This window comes from Chenopodium quinoa, unplaced genomic scaffold, assembly GCF_001683475.1.
Source record: "Chenopodium quinoa cultivar QQ74 unplaced genomic scaffold, ASM168347v1, whole genome shotgun sequence".
NCBI classification, from domain to species: Eukaryota; Viridiplantae; Streptophyta; class Magnoliopsida; order Caryophyllales; family Amaranthaceae; genus Chenopodium; species Chenopodium quinoa.
Window position 1 is genome coordinate 1,309,615 of NW_018744790.1, and position 11,460 is coordinate 1,321,074.

Consider the following 11,460-nt stretch of genomic DNA (forward strand, 5'->3'; position numbering starts at 1 on the left):
CATGGGGTGAGTTACTCACAAGTCACCATTTACAATGGTGAGCTACCCCAAAGTATGAGAGAGAGTGTTGTGGGGAGGTTAGTGAGTTACCCATTGTGGGTGCTCTTAATATGTATATGTATATGTGCGGATGCAACAAACTTGCACCAAATCCATCCCAGTAAAAACCGCACGAGGATAGAGAGAAGTGTGACATTCTTTTGAGGTGTTGTTTATTAGTTCTACTCGACTTATAGTGGTGGCCGAAGGGAGTGTGTAACAGTGTAAGTAGCTAGTGAGTTGTGACCAAAGGTGATGCCGTTGTAGTATTACCATATTAGTGAGCATAAAGAAGGAATTAGACCGATCATGGAGACTGCTACCTGCCAGTGAGTTGGTAGAGTATTCAAAAGAATAGTCAGATACTTTTTTTTTTTGAAGAAGAATAATTAGATACTTAAGTATGTTACATAAGTTATTTTTTCTACAAAAGAATAATCAATACGAGTAACTTATCTTGACTGAGAAAAATGAGGCTGCATTGATTTGATTACTTCGCAACCTTTTGTATTAGCTATTGCTCTTGTTGGTACCACAGGAAATTTTTGGGCAGATTAATGTTACAAAATTTTATTTCGGACACAAAGTTAGTCCTTGAATTTTGACCAAAGCAGCCACACCAGTGGCAAAAATAACAAATTACATCAATATCAATGTGTGAAATTAGATAAAATTGATAGATTGATTTGAGATTCAGTATTCAGCAGTTCATTTTGATCTGTGACATGCTCGCTTGGCAGCTCGAACAATATCCTCAATCTGTAATATGGAAAGGCAGATATTAGACAATTATACACAAATGACATAACAAATGTCTGGGTTTAGAATATATTCACAACTTTTTTTTTCCACTACCATGGGACGATAAGGTACAAGAAACGACCAGCTTGCCCAAAAGATTAGTTACTCCACTAGTATAAGCAACAAATCCCTCAACCTAGTTAGATACTATTGACCACATCCTAATAGCCTATGCTGAAATCAACTTAATGTCGTAATTTACAGGCTAGTATCAATTTCATTGTCTTTAATCGAGCTTTAATTTTTCATTAAAACCTTGGTTGGACTGACTGCTTCATTCTTGCAGGCAAGTTTGCGTTATATATGAAGAGCTAATTTATATATTGTAATACCCCTTAAAATAAAATAAATATAGCAGGATTGAAAGGTGCTACTTCCAGGACGTAAACAGAACAAATTCACTATGATCAATAAAGAAAATATAATTTGGACCTGTGGGACGGCCATCCTTTCAAGATTTGGTGCATAAGGCATAGGAACGTCAGCACCACTAATCCTTTCGATTGGTGCATCTAGGTACGCAAAGCTATCTTCAACAACTGATGCACTGTACAAACAAAGAGAGAAAATTAGTTAAACATAGTTGATTTACGGCCCCATTTGGTTTGATGTAAAATATTTTCAATGAAAAATTAGTTTTCATGGAAACAAATTTTCAAAGTAAAACACAATTGCAAATTAGTTTTCCATTGTTTGGTTGCACACAAGAAAAGTAAAAAATAGGAGTGGCAATGTGAGGATGGATGAGAGGGAAATAAAAAAGGAGGTAAGGAGGAGAGAGGAAAATGTGGCTTCAAGGAAAATGTTTTCAATCATTAATAATGTAATTTTCCACCATTGGGAAAATTGTTTTTCACCCCTTCACAAACCAAACAAGTGAAAATGGGAAAATCATTTTCCATGAAAACATTTTACATCAAACCAAACGGGGCCGAAGTGAAAAAGTGTAGTTGAGAACTCAGTGCCAAATTGTCTTATTAGCTCAATTGACACATGACACTGTTATTGCAGCACACCTTATTATAAGTGAAGCAATGGCACAAAGATCAACTAAAAATAGAACGTTATACAAGCAATTACAAATTAACTTTGTTCAGGGAAAACTAAAGAAAAAGGAGGAAAAAACAAGTATATTCAAGGTGATGATTACCAGATTTCTGCACCAACTCCATGCTGCGGGAAACCCTCTTCAAGAGTTACTAGCCTATTTGTTTTCCTGACAGATTCATTGATTGTGGGTCTGTCAAGAGGACGAATTGAACGTAGATTTATCACCTGAACAATAGAAGATGCCATATAATATCCTCGAGTCCTCAAAATTAAGCAGCAATGCTAAAGTAAGAAGAGTATGCAGCAATATCAATGAACCAAAAAAAAAAAAAGTTACCTCGGCACTTATTCCTTCTTCTGCCAAAATGTCAGCTGCCTGCAGTTTAGGAAAGTCAAGTTATACACTCTATAGTTCACAGAAAAATGTGAAAAGAACAAAATGATGTACTACATTTGAGGGAAGACGTTAAAAAGAAATAATGTACCTTCAGAGCATAGCCCACCATCTTAGAGAAAGCTGTGATTGTGACGTCCTTTCCTTGTCGTTCTACCTGTATCAAAATAAAGAATTGGTCAAGCAATTTTATCAATCTATGTTCAATAATTGAGATATATCATCAAGAAAATCATAGAACCTTTGCTTTCCCAATTGGAAGGATGAAATTAGGGTCGAGAACTGCTTCTGAAACAGGGAAGGATTCTCCATATCTACAGAGAAACATATCAAAATTTTGTAACTTAGACGGTGAACAAATCCACAATTGAAAAGAAAAAAAAAAACAATAAATATGTATCATCACTTACAGTATCTCGTTTTCCAGAAAAACAACAGGGTCAGGATCCCTAATGGCAGCTTTAAGTAACCCTCGGGCATCTTCTGATGAATATGGACAGAGTACCTTCAAACCAGGGCATGAACCGTACCACGCTGCATAACACTGCAGAGGCATAAAAGTAAGCATAAACCATGACTTTAATTTATAAATGAAAGATTCCGATAGATTGGTTGAGTTGATCACCAACGAGATTCGACTGATTTTCAAATACTGAGAATTACACAATTTAAGTACAAAAATAAAGGTATAGGTGGGGGGGGGGAGTCGAAAAATATCATATCAAATAAAAAAGAAAATAAGGCTGTCGAAATTTCCTCAACTAAAAGAGATTAAAAGATTGATCAAAATATACAGTTACAATATAATACAGTATTTGCCCCATTCAAATATATTGCAATAGTTTGACTTTTAAAGGTCTAGCTATATTAGACCACGGATTTTTATAAACTAGATACATGGGGACTTACAAAATTTAAATTGCTATTAGTCTAATATTCAAGAAAATTTAATAATTTTTTACAAAATACTCCCTCCAATCCTATTTGTTCATCACATTTCAAATCAGGGCGTAAATTAAGAAATGAATGTTAATGTTAGAGAAAAAGTTAACATAATAGAGATTCTACGTACCATTTTGTTCTTCACATTCAGGATGGTTCAAATAGATAACCATTTAGAATCTTCCACATATGGAAAAAGTTCCCTTTGATTTTCCTTAATTTTGGTGAATGTGCCAAAAGTTATTACCCTTTTTCTCTTTTCCATACAAATTTTCTAATAATTTTCCACTAATTGAATTTCCTCTTGCATGATTTCAATTTTTAATCATCATTCTCTCTTCCCAAACACCACAGTAATTAGGCATGTCCTTTTTTTTCAATTTTTTTTGATAAAAAATAAGAATCTCTATTACTTTAATTTTTTTTTTCTCATTCAAATTTACTCCCTGATTCAAAATGAGAAAAACAAAAGGGTGGTGAGACAAGAAAAGAGAATGATGGTCACAAATTGGAATCATATGGGGAAATTCAATTAGTGAAGAATTGTTATAAAAAAAAAATTAAAAAAAAAAAAAAAAGTTAGTAAAAATTTTGGCACATTCACCAAATAAATAGAGAAAAATTAATGAGAATATTTTATCAATATATAGATGATTCCAAATGAGAAGAATTTTTTGAAACTTCTTAATCGTGAAACAGAAAGAACAAATAAGATCGGAGGGAGTACTCAATAAAATTTTCTTCAAATATTAAGTTATCTTGAAAGTTGACCGCAGACAATGGATAGAATAAACATTTAAAATATAAAATGGAACAGATAAATTGGGAATGTTAACAGGGTAAAAGTGCCCAACAAAAGAGTTGATATCATGATTGAGCACTTTGGTCAAAAAAAAAAAAAAAACAAGATTGAGCACAAAGTATTTAGTATAAGAGAATGGCACAATCAATCCTACTCTGTAAAGTTGTGAAATAAGAGAATAAAACACCAGATTTTTATATGCTAATGGGAAACATGCTAGCTAAACCATATGCCTTGTAACTTCTACCAATGGTGGAAGAAGAAGCCAAGCCAGGGTTTACAGGTGACGAGTCTTTGAGTGTATTCAGCCCACTTGGGTAGAAAGAAAATTTGTTACTCAAGCAAAAAGCAACAGCTGACCATGGTGATCTTCAAGGCTAAGGGCATTAGTGATAAAGGGCTTGGATAAAGGTTTCAGCACCAGAGCTAATTATCTTATGTTAAAAACCCATAATTCTTCCTTGATATTTTATAAAATAGCTGTAATAACACAAGATAACCCAGAGTTGCTGTTCTGAAACTGACCTACCCATATGGAAGATGTAAGAGGATTCTCATGGAAACTCCTTGGTTTTTGCATGATGCAATTGTAACAGATGGGTTTTATGTTTGCTGGAATAGCTAAGAGCAACCATTATTCTACTTCTCACACTTTGTGGAATTAATGATACTCATTTAGTCCTGAGAACCTAGGACCAAATCATGTATATCATGACAAGCTCACCAAAATTTCAACCAGAAGACGTGGGATTAATAAACACATTGAGATGTCAATCAAGAAAAGAGCCAGAGAGAAACGTTATCAGCCATCACCATAAATACTTCCTCCTTTCTCTTTTAATTGTAATGTAAAAGGGATGCATGGTGTTTTAATTGAGGAGAGGGAGAAATAAAAAAAGAACCCATGTGGTAAGAAGACATAGAGAGAACCATTGTCCAAATTAAGTAATGTTGCAATTAATTTTGCAGCTTCCCCCAAAGGAAGTACTTCAAAGATTCTTTCAAGGACTAATAAAGCTCCAATGTCATGCTAAAATATTCAAAGATCAACTCCACACCCTTCTCCAGAATGCAGAGAACATGTTAGGCATCTGGGAAAGTTCCTTGAAGATTCAGATATCAACAGACTACAGCGCCCATTATGCCTGATGTTGAGGCAATTTTAAGAGAAAGATAACCAAGTAACATACAGGTCGCAATGAAAATCCCAAACTTTCTGAACAGAGGCAATGAAAATTAAACCTGAGAATGTTGAGCACCAACTCCAGCAGCAGCACCATTTGGACCTCTGAAAACAATGGGTACAGATATCTGACCGGCTGACATATAGTTTGATTTTGCAGCGGAATTTATAATGTGATCAATCGCCTGTTACACATAGGAATAGACTATGTCAGCATCATCATAGATAAAATAGAAGGTATGAGATTTCCACATTAGTAGAATATAACCATATTATAATATTTTAATAAGTAGTATGAATGGGAAATTCTAACCAGTAGAAAAGAACACTTCAATATTAATGGTAAATTTTATTGAAGAAAAACATAAGACAACATTGAAATGTGTCTACAAAGAAGGGGCTTTGATTTTTCTTTTCCGAACAATTTGGGTTTCATTATCAGCGAGATACCAAAATTAAAGTGTTAATTGTGATTTGTGAGATGTTTGTGAGTGTCAGTTCAAACGTGCAAAATTGTAGTTCATATTAGTAAGTTGCAGCACAGTTAAAGCCAGGTAGCTTAGAAAGAGAAGAAAATCCTTAGGACAAATTTCATCGACATCACTGTCCTATGTGAGCACCAAATATATATATATATATATATATATATATATATATATATATATATATATATATATATATATATATATATATATATATATATAAAGTTGCAGCACTAGCATTAAGAGAATCCTGAAATATAAGCTATGCAGCTGTTAAGAAGGCTGAGAAACCTGTTATGATAATATCACAAAAATATATGTCCAAAACTGATCAACAGATCAAGGATGATACTAAAGAAGTCACAGCAAGAAAGGAGATTGTTCATCGAATTATATTCATCATGGTACAGGTAGACTAGGAAGAGAATAATCATTGCATCATTCGCCAAAAGCCAGGTCAAGAGTCTCTTGAATGCCAATAACCCAATAAAGATGCAAGCGGAGTTAAATCCTATTCACAAAACAAGACTGTTGGCAAGCACAAGGAAAAGAAAAACAAACAAGACCAGACGCTTACAGTTTGTTTGGATCAAAAAGTTGAAGGAAAAGGGAAGGGAGGAAAGAAGAAGGAATGGGGAAGAGAGGAAGGGAGGGAGAAGGTAAGATTACATTTGCCCTCCAAATCTTTCCAACAATTGAAGGACTTAGTTATTAAAGAGGTAGGGAAATTGAATTTTTCCATTTCTCTTTCCTTCACTCCTACCAAATGGTACTCAAACAAGGGAAGATAGATCCCTTCTTTTCTCTTCTCTTCCTTTCCCTCAAATTTTCTCAATCCAAACAACGTGTTAATACTTGTTAAGAGTACATCAAAGACTACTTTCATATGGTAGTTGTAGCAACCACGTATGATATACAAGAAATAAAAACTCGTTAAAGTAGCTTCATTTGAGTATCACATATTAGCAACTAATAAAAAATAGCAAAGCAGAAATTTCCAAGGGTGTAGAAGTGATTTATGTCACACTGACACCTTAAACGGTGTGGGATTGAACCTAGAAGACTAATAATAATATTCCCTGTGTCCCGAACTAGTCGTAACACTTCTATTGGCACAACACAAAACATTTATCTCACCAAACATTCAAAATGGGAAGAGAAAAAAGGATCAAGGGGAGTTAGTGGGAAACATGTCATCACGTTTTGAGGATGTGAGTGAAGCGTTTCTTTTTTTATAATAAGGAAAGTGATGCAAGTAATCCAGGACGGTTCAAATCCAATTAGTCTTCCAAGAGTAATTGAACATATTCAAAATCCATATATCATTAAAAACATATGCCATTGATAAATGTCAGATTTAGAATTAGTAGCACAACCGTACTGTACAAGTCATGTACGACCATTTGGGTCATAAGGCTGTTCCAAGAGGCTCTTTGGATACAAAGAATACTCGTTGATTTTGCCCCAAGACAAGACAAGACCCCAACTGTGTTTCAAATTGTTAACTTGGGTTTAGTTAAAATCCACTGTTCCTGTTTCACACGAGTTTGTTACTAGTGGATGGATTTCGTTCGAGTTTATAAAAACCAACAAACAAGCTATAAAGAAATTATGACATAAAATTTAAAGAAGTTCAAGCAGCAGCTGAAAAGTGAAAATCCTGTTCTTAAACTGCAGCACACTGTTTTGAAGAATAGAATAATCTCATTAAAGCAACACGGCTATTAAAAGAGCTATGAGACTAGGTTAAAATTTTAGTTCCTCATGAAATTATTCAGTTAAATTCATTTTTAATTCAATCTACCTCTAAACCGATTTCCCAGCACATAAATTTTGACTACAGGCTAATAATTGTGGTTGACTTAAACCAGGATAATCAAATTCAATAGCAAATAAATTATAAGCCATAGTTATACACTTCTACGTTCTCCTGAAATTATCCTTCACTCACCCTTCTAACCAACAAAATAGAAACAAAACTGCCAATAAAAAGTTTCTTACCTGCATCGAGAAGTTAAATGTCATAAATTCAATAACAGGTCTGAGTCCTTTGTATGCTGCACCAACTCCAATACCAGCAAAGCCAGCCTGCACAACCATATAACATATAAATCTCTGATTGACTACAGCATGTGAAAAGCAGTTTAAGAGGGAAAATTTATTCATTATTTACAAATCAAATGAAAATAAATGAATAACATCTATGTAGTTCAAGGAAAAACCTCTGTAATTGGAGTATCAATAACCCTTTCTGGACCAAACTTGTCCAAAAGCCCTTTGGTTATCTGATGCAAAATTATAACAGAAAAGACATATGTGAGCAGAATACTTTTAATGGCGAAAGCAACAATCCAAGACATAAAAAGTGGACAGAATAGTGAAATTCTAACCTTGTAGGCTCCTTGGTATTCACCAACCTGTTTGTGTGCAAAAGAAAACATATTCAGCATTAACTTCCACAAATCACATTCGGTATAAAGAGCAGAAAATACAGACATCCAATAGTATTTACACAGTACCTCTTCACCCATCACAAAGACACTAGGATCTGCACTCATTTCTTCATCTAATGCAGAATTTAGAGCATCCCTGACTGTCATCTGCAAAGTCCATAACATTGCGTCATCAAAAAGTCCGAAAAAAGGATCACTAAATCAAGAAGGAATTGTGCAAAAACATGAAAATAGCGATTTATATACAAACAAAGATCCTATCGTGCATAATTGGAAGAACAAACAGACTTAATGAAGGCAAGAACTCCTCTTATAATGTACAAACACGCAATGTATGCTAACCTAAAACCAATTTACACGTGAAGATGTTGTCCGACACTCAAGTATAATGCACCTCGTTCAACAACCCTAATCAGATCCCAAACCATAATTTTGTAACAAACAGCAAACCAAGCTAAATAAATCCAACTTTTCCACAATTGAACAGCAGAAAAGGACTCATCCGCATAATTAGCCAAACACCTTTCTACTCAAACAAAAATCAGCAACCAGCAATTTGTAACCTATCCAATTACAACCTAATCAAATCGTTGACAAATCGCAATCCGAACTGCAATAAAATTACACTTACAATGCGCGAAATCAATTACTGCAAATTTCACAAGCACACAAATCCAATTGCCAAATTAAGAATTCAAAAATAAATATAATGATTAAATCACCTCTTTTCCTGCAGTTGCAAAAGTCCTAGCAGCATGTTGTAAAGCCCGAATTCTCTGCAAAAAAATAATTTAAGCAAAAAATATATAAATAAATCTACATCAATCAAAATTCAACAATTGCAATATTTCTACAATTGCAACAATAACTTTTACAAAAAAAAAATAAAAAAAAAAATAGCAAAAATACCGAAGAATACTGAAGACTTCCATTGTTAACAACTTGCTTAACAAGCCAAGACATTGATACTCTTACAATTCAACTTCTACAACAAACAATGCAACATAAATCGAATAGATCGGAGAATCAAACCAAAAATTTGAACAAATCTGGAAAAATCAAAATTCGATGAAAATAGAATTTTTCTTTTTTCTTTTTTCCAGAATCAAATTAAGAGAAAGTCAATGAAAAGTACTAGAAGAATAGAATGTTGGTGAAGATATAGTATAGTAGTTAGGTGAAAATGGTGGTAGTTAAATCTATTGAATGCGAAAATGTAGAGAGAGAAAATGTAGAGAGAGAAAGTAGTGAGAGAGAACTGACCTTGGTGAGGGAGGAGAGAGAAAGTGAGAAGACTGGGTTTGCGGTGAATTGGCGGCTATTGGTGTTGGTATCGGCGGATGAATACGACTGTTTATTCGTTCATTTGTCTTTTTTTTACAAGTTTTTTTATTTTATTTTATTGTTTTTTTTTTAAAGAAGAAATCTTGCTTTTTTTAATTATAATTATTGGCTGTTTGATTCAAGGAAGAGTCAATTGTTTAAATTACTTTTTTTTTTTTTTTTTTTTTTTTTTTGGCAAAACACTGATCAACTTTATGGAGTCAAAAACAACAGATTTGACACACACGTCGGGACTTCTTCAATCCACTCTCTCATCTCATCAAAGTTCCTACAAACAAACGCAAGTCTATGAGCAACACCATTGCCATTCCTATCCATATGGCGAAAACTAATCGAAGTACATCTCCAAGACAAAAACAAGATGTCACTTACAATACGACCAAAATAAGAATTTTCAATCTTCCTAGTCTTCAGATGATGAATGAGCTTCAGGCAGTCAGACTCAAGTATTAGCTTGGTAATACTTGAATCAATAGCAATTGATAACAACTGTCTCGCTCCCAAAGCTTCAGCAACATCTGGCCTCAACTCACCTTGTTGCTTTGGTAAAATTACTTGCTTTGTAGCGTTTCCCCTCAAAAAAAAAAATTGCTTTGTGCTTTCGTATTGTAATTAGGGGTGTAAATGAGTTTAGATGGTTTGTGAGAAATTTCAGCTTGGTTTGAATTCTTCGTGAGTTGATTACAGGAAAGCTTGGGTTTAAATATTTGTGAATAGAGTTGAAGTTTTTTATAGCCCTTTTCATTTTTACAAATTAAAATGTAGTCGTGTTAATTCGTGTTACAAGACATAATTTAGAAGGCTATGATTAATAGTTGAAAAATGATATTCTTAATTCTTACTATCATACACTACTTCCATTTCACAATAGATCTTACTATCATACACTACAGCCCCAGAGCTGCTCTTCTCTGTTCAAATCAAATCTGCTCTACTCAAAAGAAATCTGATCTGCTCTACTTTATTTTCAAGTAATAATTAATAATAATAATTAATATTCAATTATAATAATAATTAATATTGTATTGATGATAATAATTTATTATTTTGAATAATTTTAATAATTATTAATGTTAAAAATAATTTTAATAATTAGTAATATTAATAATAATTAATAGTTATTAATATTAATAATAATTAATATTTATTAATCATAACAGTAATTAATCATAATAATAATTATTAATAATAATTATCAATAAAAATATTTAATAATTCAAACTTTTAAGAATAAATAGTTAACAATATTATTAATTAATAATTTCTAATAATTATAACAATTCTTTCAAAAAAATAAATGATAATAATAAAAATTTATTTTTATAAACATTTGATATTAGAATCACAATGTGTAGAAACAATTTATGTGGGTATTGATTGTTAATTCATTGAGTTGAATTATTTTTCAAATCTTTCCATACAATTTAAGAATTTTTTTAAAAAAAAGGAGAGAGATTGTTTCAAGTAGTACTTTGTATATCATTATTATTTTGAGGGTTAAAAATATATGATTAAGACATATTTATAAGTAAAATTATTATTACTCATTAAATCATTTTATTTTAAAATTTTTGTGAAATAAATATAAGTAAAACGTTGTCTTATATCTTTCTACTCTTAACATGTTAAATATGGTACACATTTATTAATGTTTTTACTCACCTAAATCAATGGTATATGCACTTGATAATAATAATAATAATAATAATAATAATAATAATAATAATAATAATAATAATAATAATAATAATAATAATAATATAGGGCGCGTTGCAGGGCTTCCTTTCTCCTTTTCTTCGTTGGGGGAATTAGAGAAGGATGCTTTAGCATTGCTGAAGCGGGTTCAGGTGTTCGCTAAGACTCAAGATATTGGTGCTCGTGCAGCTGCTCACATATTCAGCAGGATCGACTTCGCTATAACTAGAGGGATGGTGGCCCAGATTGTATCCCAGCTCCCCACCAATTTCTAT

The 11,460-nt window shown here is 32.7% G+C and overlaps 1 protein-coding gene across 3 annotated transcripts; it reads right to left on the bottom strand.

Moving 5' to 3' along the window:
• Nucleotides 1-520: 520 nt before the first annotated feature.
• Nucleotides 521-9,638, bottom strand: LOC110703927 (pyruvate dehydrogenase E1 component subunit beta-1, mitochondrial). 3 transcript variants are annotated; one of them, XM_021881723.1, is made up of 15 exons: nt 9,410-9,638; nt 9,056-9,128; nt 8,869-8,922; nt 8,213-8,293; nt 8,084-8,110; nt 7,916-7,978; nt 7,695-7,781; nt 5,271-5,396; nt 2,695-2,828; nt 2,526-2,598; nt 2,376-2,441; nt 2,228-2,266; nt 1,991-2,115; nt 1,273-1,387; nt 521-798 (listed from the first exon to the last, which is right to left on the bottom strand). In XM_021881723.1, the coding sequence occupies exons 2-15, from the start codon at nt 9,107-9,109 to the stop codon at nt 748-750; spliced, it is 1,095 nt and encodes a 364-aa protein (XP_021737415.1). In that variant the 5' UTR covers nt 9,110-9,128; nt 9,410-9,638; the 3' UTR covers nt 521-747. The 3 variants fall into 3 exon arrangements, with proteins under 3 accessions (XP_021737415.1, XP_021737414.1, XP_021737416.1); XM_021881722.1 differs by having other exon boundaries at nt 9,056-9,131; nt 9,410-9,637; XM_021881724.1 differs by lacking the exon at nt 9,056-9,128 and having other exon boundaries at nt 9,410-9,634.
• Nucleotides 9,639-11,460: the final 1,822 nt, after the last annotated feature.